At 44.7% G+C, this 12,902-nt stretch overlaps 1 protein-coding gene across 44 annotated transcripts in view; it reads right to left on the reverse strand.

The window, feature by feature from the left end:
• Positions 1–12,902, reverse strand: part of DFC (DHFS-FPGS homolog C) — a 74,055-nt gene that overhangs the window by 7,578 nt on the left and 53,575 nt on the right. For 23 of the 44 annotated variants that reach the window (XR_016053069.1, XR_016053073.1, XR_016053067.1 and 20 more), the window contains 2 exons: positions 1,780–1,836; positions 1,521–1,581 (listed from right to left, as the gene is read on the reverse strand). The exons of 6 other annotated variants lie outside the window; for them this stretch is intronic. Coding sequence is in view for 16 of the 38 variants with exons in the window: in XM_088863457.1 (XP_088719583.1) it covers positions 1,521–1,581; positions 1,780–1,836 (118 nt within the window). In the remaining 22 variants the exon portion in view is untranslated. Of the gene's footprint in view, positions 1–1,520; positions 1,598–1,779; positions 1,837–12,902 lie in introns of all 44 variants that reach the window. 15 more of the 44 variants (XR_016053119.1, XR_016053126.1, XR_016053122.1 and 12 more) reach the window with 2 other exon arrangements.

The following is a 12,902-nucleotide window of genomic DNA, read 5'->3' on the forward strand; positions in this document are numbered from 1 at the left end:
CAGCTGTCTTGACCAATAGGTTAGGTCAATAATTGAACCAGAACTATGGGGAAGACAATTTGCCAGTTTCTTGACTTGTATGGACTCATGCAAGTGAGTGGTTCATCAGTTCTTGAACAAGAGTGTTATCCTCTTTGCTCCTCTACACATTTTCTGAATGATTAGATTCATGCAATGGGTAGCACCAAGAATTAAAAGTGAATACATTAATGATCACTACAATACATGTTACTTAAATCTTACAATCACCGGAATTATCATTCCCCACTGCAACCTCTATATGACTTTCATCTATTACAGATAAAGCAAACCCCTAGCATCCAAGACTTTATCAAAAGTGTCAAGGATCAAACAACTGTGGTACATAGGGAAGTCACGTAACAAGTATCAATCCCGTGTTTCCACTTATTAACATAAAAAGCAAAATTCTTTGACTAATTTTTTAGCTTTCTTCTTTGTTAGGGGACAAGGTAAGCAATGGTTGATTTAAAAATGTATATGACTTTCATTTGTGGCTTTCCAAGCTAACACTATCATTCAAGTGGTTTGATGTGATCTAGTTATATACTGAATCAAGTTCTAATCTAAGGGTCACAAGTTTTATGATGGATCTGGTGACACACTGAAGTGAATCCTAGCCTATGGTTTGACATGTTTTTATGCTGAATCTCTGACAGGATGTAGATGCCGATGGCTAAATTGATAAGGACAACATTAAGCATGAACATAACTGGTTCCAGCACTGCCAAATCATGAGTTTTAACTTCAAATTATCAAGTGACTAGTAAATAAACTTGGACTCCTGTTGACTTTCAATGTTGCCCTTCAGGACCGGTCACATTACGTAAAGGAATGATAAAGGTAAAGGAAATATAAATGGGATGAAGGCATGAAAGAAACTTAAAAGGCCCACTTTTCAAGAAACATATAGAATAAAGTAAAGAAAGATCTTAATAGAAGCTTAATGAGCTATTCAACCATGCACCAGGATTCTCCCTGTATTTTACTTATTGGAAGCATAACAGGAATGGAGTAATTTACAAGTTTCAGAGTTTTAAGGATTCTCTGGATTTGGCTCATTGTTCATAAAATTTTGTTTTATTCATGAAATATCTTGATTTTGGAAGACAATGCGTTACTTATTCCTCACACGATTTTAAGAACCCACTGACACCATAGCAGGTCCCAAGCATGCTTTCTATACAGGTATTCTAGCTACTAACATGCATGAGCTAGCCAAAGTCATGTGAGTATAGTAAATAAGAAAAGCCAGCCATTGACTAGCCCAGGAGAAACAATGTTTGCAACTGATATGTCAGGTTTTATTCCATTCAGATGACTTGGCATATTTTATTTCCATCAAAGATTCATCAGCACTTAAAAACAATCATATCAAATAATTTGCGCATAGCTTTTCAGTTCTTCTACATTCCAGAAGTTATAGAAACTTATAATCATTTCCAAAGAAAACATATGCATTTCTGAACAAGCAAATAATACTTTTAGAGAAAAGAGGGTACCTAATATTTCCATATGATCCATTCCTAGAGAAGTTATCCCACAGACAATAGGTTCTTTGACCTGGAAAGTTGTTTCACTGAAATTAAATAATATTTTAAGTTTATTTATTAAAATGCTTTAGTTCCTAAACACGGACAGTGCACATTGTTTGAGAACCACTGCAAGTTCGATAACAAATTGAAAAGGGTTAAGACTGTTAAATGTGGGCATTGAAGAAAAGAACTCATCACTTGCATAATATAGGTCATACACACTTACCACATTAGTCGAGTCCAATCTTCCACCCAACCCCACCTCTAGGATTGCAACATCGACCTAAAACCCACAAAGCAAATGACTTAACATGGTTACACCATTACAGAGATTGCAACAAATCGACACAAAAGTCCTATTCCAGTATGACAAACAAGGAATTTGGACAAAATTCTACTGTTGAAGTCAATTGAGTTTCATGATGTTGGACTTTAGGGTTCCAATCTCATTGCTCATATATACAATTAGCATAGTTCTAATTCAAATAGGCAAGTAATTGACACTACAATTTATGCAATTCTAGCCGATGAACTTAAATATAATACAATTATGTCTACCACCTAGCAAACATCTGCTACAGTGACATGCTACAATTGTCATTTGAAGCTTTCCAAGAAGTTGCAAGACTGTCTTCAAGTGTTTGAACGCATTTTTCAGCACCTTGGTCCTTGATGCGGAATAAAGAAGAAGCAGGTCAATAAAGCCTACAAAACAGTGGAAATTTCGACAATCACAAAATGGCCCCAGAATTGGTCAAGATCTTCATCAGCACTCCAAAAGTCCACCTACCAAGTTTCATCACACTCCGACATGTCTAAGGCAGTGAACAAAAAGAAACAATTTTGGAAAAATTGGCCTCTAGCACCCTGAAATGGACCCTGTAACAAGAACTATATTTTTGGTGTGTCAAACAGTTGCGGGACCACCTCCATTGGATCCGGCACGGTCGAAAACCCCTATGTGTTTAGTTTCGGCTTAATCAGGCACACTCCAGAACAAAGTTATGGGTAAAATACCAAAAAGGGGTAGGCCGCACACTATTCCCGTGTAGCCACCCTGCATCAAAACACAATTAAAGGTGGTTGTTTTCACAATCACGGGCAATGACTTTCGGGGCCCATATCTTACTTGTTCCGAGTAGCGTGGCTCTCAAATTTTGTGAGCGTCTCGTCAAAACGAGTGTTTTGATATGTAGTACGCCCCTTAACGATGCCCGAGCAGGGAGAAAACCTAGAAAGAAGTTGCTGATCCGTGAAGAAAGTTTGCAAAGAATTCTGCAGCAGCACGCCTCACTCCGTCGACCAAATCACAACGCTTACATACCCGATCAACATGAAACCAATTGCATTAATTGCGTAAGCTCCGAAGCGATCTCTGATCCGAACCTTGCGTACGATGAACGGTTGGATTTCACACGCGAAGGCGTTGAAGCTGCTGTAAATTTTGGCCGCCAGACTTCAAGATTCCGGCTACAAACTCAAGACGACAACATCTTCATCTGAACACGAAATTGAGTTGTGCTTGTTGCAACGTCATCGTGATGGCATTCTTAGTGCAATTCAACGAAGAAACAGATGAAAAACATCAAAGAACGAGCGCACTATCGATCCGAAGTTTCAAGATTCATCCAAAATTCAAGTCTCATGATCATGGCTCAAAAACATGATTCATGGCTCGAAGTTGGTATCAAATCGATCGACATGCTGAGCCCTACAAGAAAACAATTATCTTTTGATTAAACGGCCATCAAAGCAACCCTGGATCAGTCATGGAAGATCACGCAAGTTCTCAAGCAGCACCAGGGACTGTTCTGAAATTCCACACATTGTTAAGCAAGGGCAAAACAGTCCTTTTGTACCCATATTTAGAAATTCTTTTAATTCAATTAAATTGTAATTATCTTCAATTCTAGAAAGTTTTTGGGCGTCCACCCATGTTTGGGCCCAATTCTATATAAACATGCAGAGCTTCATTGTTAAAGAACCTTTGGTTCATTTTTTCCATCATTCAATAAAATTTTCATTCTTGCTTAAGTTCGTGGGTGTATCCTTGAGAGAGAGAGAGGAAAAGGGCCGGTACCTCACGGTAAGGCAATTTTCTCTCTCCTCTATTCACTCTCGTCTCTCTCTTTCTCTCTTCTTTTCTCTCATCTCTATCTCTCCCTTCGTTTTCTTCTCTTTTTCTCTCTTCTCTCTCCTCTCATTTATCTCATGACTAAGATGATGGTCTAAGTCCCTTCCAAGGCGGCAGGCCTCATAGCCTGCACGAGCGGTAAGGACAGTCATTGCCTCTTTCTCTCTCTTCTCTTTCTTTCTCTTATTTGTCTCTCGTTCTCTCTCCTCTTTCACAGGCGGTGGAGGCGCATCACTGTCTGCAATTCACTTCTTTGTTCCCTTCTTTTCTTTCTCTTTTTACCCTTGCGATCCTGTATGACCACGAACTTCCTCTTCCCCCTTCCCTGTGGTCCCTCACGACCACAACTTTCTCCTCTCCCTTCTTGCGGTTCGGCATGACCACAATTTCTCTCTTTTCTTACTCCTTTATCCCCTGCACGTCCACCTACTCCATATGCACCCTCGGGTCTACCTCCTCTATCTTTTCTTGGTAGTCCCTTTCTATTTTTTATTTTTTTTGTCTACCTTCACATCATTTCCTTTTTGTGCACCCTCGTGTTCCTTTTTCTCTCTCATGCTTTGTGGTCCCGCGTGACCACTATTCCCCAAATCTTCATAACTTAGCGCCGTTTGTGCAATTTTCTTGCCATTGCTGCTCGTGTTAACCAATACATATTGTCGTTCGTGTTAACCAAAACCTATTGACGCCCGTGTTTTAATTTAATTTATCTCTATCTTCTTTATTTTATTTACCTTATTTTTCTCACCTCCTTCATTTTATTTCATTTTCTTTTATCTCATTTTATTTTATTTAATTTATTCAAGTTATTTTATCCTACTATCCCTTAACTCTATTTTTATTCATCTATTTTATTTTAATTATCTCATCTTATTTTCTTCCATCCCTTTTATTTTATTTTACTTCATTTTATTTATTTCACTTCACTTCATTCCATTTTAATCCTAATTCCATTTCCTAATTTTATTTTATCTTTATTTTTGTTTTAATTCATCTCTCTCATTTTTATTTCATCCTGTAACAAGGTGGGGACCTTGCCCCACTTGTCGGTACTTCTAATGTGTGTGTGTGTGTGCAGGAAAGGAGAAACAGGTCAAGGGAGGTGATTCCAAACCGACCATAGGCCAGGGGGGCATTCCAACATGATCTAAAAGGGCGCCTACGCGAGCCAGCCCGAGCGTGTCACGGACCCACGCGAGGTAAGTCCCGCCTCGCAACCCTAATTCCTCTCTCACCGGTTGGTAATACTTGCCCTTCTTCTTGTGCAAGGTTCCCGAAAGAGCGACCTCAAATCCCAAATTCTCTCGAAACCCGAGATACGTGCCGTCAGATCACCTAGATCCGGAGGGCGAGATCGAGACACCTAATCAGCTTGGCAACTCCACTGGGGCACCCTACCCCATCGTTAGATCGTTCTTGTTTGACCTTCCTTTCTTTTTATTCCTGCTCACTATACACATACCTTTTTTGGGGTTGCTTAACCCCTTCATCCGAGTCAGGGGTTTCGTGATCCCCGCACTCGGGAGTCTTCATTTTCCGCGAACCTTGTTCCAGACGTTTCTCCTGAGCATCGACCCTATGTCGCGCTCCCAGGTCGTCACCTAGATAGAGGTGAGGATGGACCTACAAGTCCCTCGCTCCCTACCTCCTTCCGCCAACGCACCTTGCATTGGTGGTGCGCACGCCACCACACACAGCATGCACCCTGCTACCAGCAACTCACTTGCCGGTCCCACTGCCCGGGGCAGCTCGAAGGCCACCCCTCCCTCTCCCGCGACTGACAGTTCAGCTGTCGTTGCTCGTGTGGGTCGCCACGAGGCTAGCCCCCCCATTCTTTATCACTTCGAGCCCCTGTAACAAGAGGCTCGACACCAAGAAGAGGTGGCTTTGAAGCCACTGCCTCCCACACACCCACGAAAGCTAGTGAACCATCCATGCTAGCCACACCTAGGGGCAACCCTCAGGTTACCTCAGGACACTGTCAGGGAGCAGGTCTTCTTGAACCTAACCTTGCACAACTTTTGCATGCACATTGCACCACTCGAGGCAACCCTCAGGTTACCTCGAGACACTGTCAAGGTCCGGGTCTTCTTGATCCTAACCCTGCACATCTTTCGCATGTACACTGCATCACTCTGGCCAACCCTCAAGTTACCTCGGGGCACTGTCAGGGTGCGATTCTTCCTTGACCTGGCCCTGTACACCCCTTGCATATGCACTGCACCGCTCGGGGCAGCCTTGTTGTTGCGTCTGCCCAAGCACACGAGGAGGAACCTATTGGTCTTTCCTCCCAGCACGTGTTTGCTCACTCTGTGAGGGATGGTCACACGGCCATTCCTTCATACGCACATGCTCGCGGCACCAGGCCTCTTAAGGCCGGACACGATACTCGAGCCATGGTTGACCTCCAGGTCACCCGAAGTCCTTCTGCAGAGGGCGCACACACGCCAATCCAAGCACACCTTTGCACAGTGCACACACGCACGGATCTAGCACTCCACTCAGTCCCAAGGGCAGTCACATGAATGGGTTGGAAGAACAGTTCGCCTTCGCTTGACGACAGTTCTACCCGAAAATGGGGCCGAGAGACCAAGACATTGAAAGCCCAGCTCAGGGACAAAGGAAAGAAAGTGATTGAAGATTTCCCTTCCAATGAGGAGAACCCATTCGCCCCTCTCATTCCCCTCGATGTGGATGATGCGAGGAAAGCATCAAATGAGGAGAACACCAAAACGGTTACTCGGGGCATAATGAAGCCGGTTATCTATGAAGATCCAAGCTTGACTCTAGGTGAAGCGAGCCTCCAAACGGGGCAAAGAGCCAGTCTGACCCCAGTGACCCCATAAATCCTGAGCCAGTTGAGGCATCACCTGATCAAGCTCCGGAGCCCCTTTCAAGTCGAGGCACCGAGAGCAAAGCCTTCTTCGAGCAAACTGAACTCGGAGCAGCTCATAGACCCGAGTCAGCTTCCCCTAGACTCCTGATGAGCCGGAAGGCACCGCCGCGAGGGTAACTCAAGTGAGACGGAAGCCGAACCCGCCGAGGGCGTTGCCCATGATCCCTTGGTGGTGGAAAGTTCAAACTATGAAGGGATTGGTCTTCTTCCCATAATGCAAGAGAATGATCCACCAGCACCTCCGAAAGTCTGCTTCAACATCCCAACTCCCCGAGATGAAACTGAAAAGAGAACCGATACTGTTGAGCTGCTTCAAAGGGCTGAAAAACTCATTGTTGAGATCGATCTCGTACACAAGAATGGGACTTTGCCATTGTCCATCCTTTCCCGGCCTTCATCGGGATTCGCCCTAGAATCTCGGAGAAGTGATGAACTCCCGTTTCCTCTGGATGGTTCTAATGATGTGGCCTCCCTCACCCTCTCTCATCCAGATGTTCTTACCTTTGATAATAGTTCGTCACTCTCATTCGAGGAAAGTCATTCCCTTGTACTGGATGGGATGAGTTGCACTTCCCCTACGGGCAACCCCACTGATATGGCTCCGCCATGCCCTGAAGGCACCATGATTCCCCGCAAAGCCAGCTACATGCTTCCCCCATGTCATGCGTGCTGCATGTGTGCTCTTGACGATGACAGTAAGGGCTCATCCTATGAGGGTTTCACATTCCTGTTAACTGATGAAGAGCTCAACTCTAATGGGGCGACATCCCTTGTCCTCATCCACTTAATGACTCCTACCTCTGACGAGACCTCGTCACTCTCATTCGAGGAAAATCATTCCCTAATAGAGGATGAGATGGTCAGCATTCCCTTCGCTGATCACCCCAAGGAAATAGTGCCTCCAGCTCCTGAAGACACCATGATTCTTTATGAGGCTGACCACATATGGGCTCCATGTCTTGAAAGTGTTGTGGCTCCATATGAGGACGATAGCATGTTCTTCCGATATCTTGAAAAATGCTCCCCCAATGATGATGATGTGACCTCATCGTCTTATGAGAGTTTCACATTCTCATTAGATGATGAGGATGCCTAAGCCTTCGAAAATGAAGTAGGCCTGAGGGAAGGCCCAATGACTCTCGCCAATGATGTTGTTGAAGCAGCAGCAGTCGAATTCAAGATTTTAAGCTCTGAGGCATGTAACGGGCAAAAAGAAGAAGAGTTCTCAAGTATGGCAGCTGTTGAACCTATAGTGATCGATGAAGTACTAAAATCCTATGAAGACGAGATTGCGCAACTCAATGCCACATTGAGGCGATTACGAGGCCGGCAAGAGGATTACTCCTTTGACAAGTGTAAGATCCCCAAGCTGCTTGAGTCTCTCCTACAGAAAGGATGATCGAGCTACCCGTGCCGAAAAAATCCAGGGAACTTGAAAGGGAAAGCAAGCTCAATTACTGCCAATATCATAGGAAACTTGGTCATAGCACTGAGGAGTGCCGGGCGACCAAGGACATCATCCAGAACTTCACAGACATGGGAAAATTGAACTTGGGTCTGACTCCACGCATGATCCAGTGCCACACAACGGTCTAGATGCACGACCCTAAACTGCATGGTCCAAACAATACAACCTTAAACTGTAGCAGAGGTCTAGTTGCACGACCTTAAACTGCATGGTCCTAGCTGTATGACTTTAAAACTGCATAGCCACGGTCTAAGCTATAAGACCCTAATTTATTATAGCACACGTCCTAGTGGCACGACGTTAAATTGCACAACATACAATCTCGAAGGCAAGACCTTAAAAATGCCCTCAAGTCTCGACGGATGACCTTAAAACACGCCAAATTGATGGTCACAGTGGCATGACCTTAAACACGATTCCGTAAAAAAAAAAAAAAAAAAAAAGAGAAAGAAGAAGAAGACAGACATGACGAAAACCCTCAAGGGCGTCATGGGTAAAAATATCGAAAAATAATGACGGACACGGTGTGCACCTTAAGGGCCACCATGGGTAAAATATTTTTTTAAAAAAAAAAAAAAAGAAAGAAAAAGAAGGGCATAGTGACAACTCGCAAGGAGAAAGAAAAAGAAGGGCATAGTGCCCGAAGGGGGTGCGGTGAAAACCCTTCGGGGCACTCACTCTCAAATGTTAGGCGTGTTGATCCTCCCCTAAGGGTCATTAGGAGTAACAATGTCAAACGTCCCTGCGGCAAGACGTTAAAACTGTGCAACATATAGTCCATTCGCACGACTATAAACTGCTTCCTGTTCCTACATGTCTCCATGGGGTTACCGCATGACATATCTCCTACTCATCCCCTACTATATCCTTCTTCACAAGCCCCCCGTGAAAGGATGTAACCCCTTCAAGGTGTCCTCCCTAATCAAGGTGTACCTCGATTGTGACGGTGAGGATTCGAAGCAAAGCATGCAACCGTCTCAACGATAAAGAGGCGTACTACAATTCCAACTGTGAGATTCCAAAGCATGCGATCGCCTCTACCAAAGCTATATTTTAAAAGAGGTGTACCACAGTTCCAACTGTGAGGCTTCGAAGCAGAACATGCAACCATCTCATAAACAAAGAGGCGTACCACAGTTCTAACAGTGAGATTCCAAAGCATGCGATTGCCTCTACCAAAGCTATATTTCAAAAGAGGTGTACCACAGCTCCGACTGTGAGGCTTCGAAGCAGAACATGCAACTGTGTCATCAACAGAGAGGTGTACCACAAAGCCAACTGTGAGATTCCAAAGCATGCGATCGCTACCAAAGCTATATTTCAAAGAGGCATACCACAGTTCCGACTGTGAGGCTTCGAAGCAGAGCATGCAACTGTCTCATCAATAAAGAGGCGCACCACCGTTCTAATTGTGAGATTCCAAAGCATGCAACCGTCTCATCAACAAAGAGGCGTACTGTAGTTCCGATCGTGTGACTTCATATCATTTCTCCTGATAAGGCTTTTCACCATCGAGCTCCCATTTCCCCAGCTGAAATACACCATTTGTGGCTCTTTAAGCCTCCATCGTGCACCCTAACTGAACATGACCCCACTTCTTGTCATGCGTGCGCTTATGTTAGACCTTGTTATAACTGAGCATATTCTACCACTATCCCCAGCGAAGTGGTACCCAGGTCGTTCAACCCAGGCCATAACTCTAATCCCTAGTAGGAGTCACACCCGTATTGCAGCCCATTATCCGCAGTGGAGTTCGGGTCATTTTTACCATTGCAATCCCATGAGGGTTTGCTTCCCACCTAGGTGGCCTATCCTCAAGGAGTCGGGTTACTTTCAATAAACTTATTCTCTATTGGTTCTATTTTTTCACCTTTAAGGGAGCCACATTTGTCCCATTATCCCCAACGAAGTCGGCTTTCCCATCTAAACTCCCTTGTTGGCCTTAACCATTTTATCCCCAGAGAGTCAGATTGTTGTCTACCAAAACCTATTCCCATGCAGCTTCACTTACATGGCGACCCATACTGTGGTCCATACAGCATGACCTTAAACTGCATAGCTTTGGTCCACACTGCATGACCTTAAACTGCATAGCTTTGGTCCGTGCTGCATGACCTTAAACTGCATAGCTTTGGTCCACGCTGCATGACCTTAAACTGCATAGCTTTGGTCCACATTGCATGACCTTAAACTACATAGCTTTGGTCCACGCTGCATGACCTAAACTGCATAGCATTGGTCCACGCTGCATGACCTTAAACTGCATAGCGTTGGTCCGTGCTGCATGACCTTAAACTGTACAGCTTTGGTCCACACTGCATGACCTTAAACTGTACAGCTTTGGTCCACGCTGCATGACCATAAACTGTAGTGTAGGCCTAGATGCACGACCCTAAATTGCACGGTCCAAACTATATGACCTTAAACTGTAGCGAAAGTCTAGTTGCATGACCTTAAACTGCATGGTCCTAGTTACATGACTTTAAACTGCATAGCCACGATCCAAGCTATACGACCCTAAACCATAATGCATGTCTTGGCCGCATGACGATAAACTGATTTGCACAAGTCTCGAAGGTATGACCATAAACTTGCCCCCACAAACGCGCACACACCTTTTACGTGCATCTTCACGCGCATCTTCCCTAACCGACCCGTTCATGTGCGCGCACCACCTTCAATACCTCCCCAATGAGTCCATTCATATCATCCTCCATCATTCCTCAGTGAGTCTCACCCGTGCTCACAAACGGCGAACCATCCCTCCACCCATACTCGTCGTAAGATAGGGGTCACCACGTCTCATGTGCCTTTCATGCATCATCCATATTTCATAGGTAGCCTTGTGCCATCTCCCCAAAAGTGAGCTAGAACCACTACCATACTCACTCCATGGCCTCCACAGACTGCCATTCATCACCATCACCGTCCAGCTGTATGACCTTAAACTAGAGTGCACATCCTGATCGCATGACGTTAAAAGGCTTCGCACAGGTCCCGAAGGCATGACCTTAAACACGCCTTCACAAAAAAAAATATAAACGGGTATGGTGTATACCTTAACAAGGGAACGCCATGAGTAAAAATGGCGAACGGGCATGGTCACGAAACCATGAGTAAAAGAGTTTCGTGAATAAAAGTCGAGCACAGTAAAACCCGAAAGGGCATCGTGAGTAAAAATGGAAGAATAAGGGTGGACATGGCCAAAGGTTATGGGTAAAAAAGCCCCAAATAAAAGGAAGTTGATAAAAACCGTCTCTACGGCGCCGCTTCCCAAGTTCAAGTGAAAATCTGTAAATGACGCTTAGACCAATAAACAGGTTGATGCAACATTCGCCTCAACAGGCAACTTCAGCACACACTCAAAAGAAAAAATCCCTGGCGTCGCAATACCAGGACTCAAAAAATACAAGTTTCAAAGAAAATATTCCAACAGTCTGAGTCTAGTTGCAAAAAGGACTCGAAGAACAGAAGATTTGCCAAGAAAGCAAGTCTCATGAAGAAGAACATTATTCCCAGGAGGTTACGAAACGCACTCCAAGATTCTGGAGACAACTTGAGAAGGCTAAGTCAGCCATGACTTTGGACCTACTATGTAACAACCTGCTAGCAGTGGGTAGGGGTTATACCCAAAGCTGGTCACATCGATAAACTGAGGTACCCTACTCGCCAAGGAACCAGCCATGACTTTGGACCTGCTGTGTAACGACCTGCTAGCAGTGGGTAGGGGTTATACCCAAAGCTGGTCACCTCGATAAACTGAGGTACCCTACTCGTCAAGGAATAACTGCTGCACGACGCAGACAAGGGCAGACCAAAAGCTCTTTTGTTGTCCATCCAAGATAAAGAAACTCATACCAAATGGGAACAATGCCCTTCGACACGGCACTCAATTGCCAGACGGGTCTGATTCTGACTGACGAGGTCCGTACAAAATCCTCAGCTTCAGAATCACAAACAGTCCACACAAAAGGTGAGGACTTCAATAAGATCCCTCAAAAAAGTCTCTTCTCCCCCTAAAGTCTCCACGGACGGACCTGCAAATAATGCATCCCTATGTCTGAGCAGCCTAGTTGCACCATTGTGTGAATCTCCTTGGCGTTCGCGTGGTCTTGTGGCTAGGAAGAAAAAAGTAATAAAGCCGTAGGAAATTTTCCGAATGTCGTCCCTCTCGCTTCTCTCGAAGAACAACATTCGGCGGGGCAAGTAGTTTGAACCCATTTATTAAGACCTTGGTCCCTAATGCGAAATAAAGAGGCAGCAAGTCAATAAAACCTACAAAACAGTGGAAATTTCAACAGTCTCATAATGGGCCCAGAATTGGTCAAGATCTTCATCAGCACTCCAAAACTCCACCTGTCAAGTTTCGTCGCATTCTGACATGTCTAGGGCAGTGAACAAAAAGAAACAATTTTGGAAAAATTGGCCTCTAGCACCCTGAAATAAACCCTGTAACTAGAGCTATATTTTGGTGTGTCAAACAGCTGTGGGACCACTGCCATTGGATCCGGCACGATCGAAAACCCTTATGGATCAAGTTTTGGCTTAATCAGGCACTCCAGGACAAAGTTATGGGTAAAATACCAAAAAGGGGTAGACCGCACACTATTCCCGTATGGCCACCCTGTACCAAAACACCATTAAAGGTGGTTGTTTTCACAATCAAGGGCAGTGACTTTCGGGGCCCATATCTTACTTGTTCCGAGTCGCATCGCGCTCAAATTTTGTGAGCGTGATCGTCTCGTCAAGACGAGCGTTTTGATATGTGGTACGCCCCGTGATGATGCCCGAGCAGGGAGAAAACTAGAAAGAAGTTGTTGATCCGTGAAGAAAGTTTGCAGAAAATTCAGC

This window comes from Amborella trichopoda, chromosome 1, assembly GCF_054954075.1.
Source record: "Amborella trichopoda isolate Santa Cruz 75 chromosome 1, AtrichopodaSantaCruz75HAP2 v2.0, whole genome shotgun sequence".
NCBI lineage: Eukaryota > Viridiplantae > Streptophyta > Magnoliopsida > Amborellales > Amborellaceae > Amborella > Amborella trichopoda.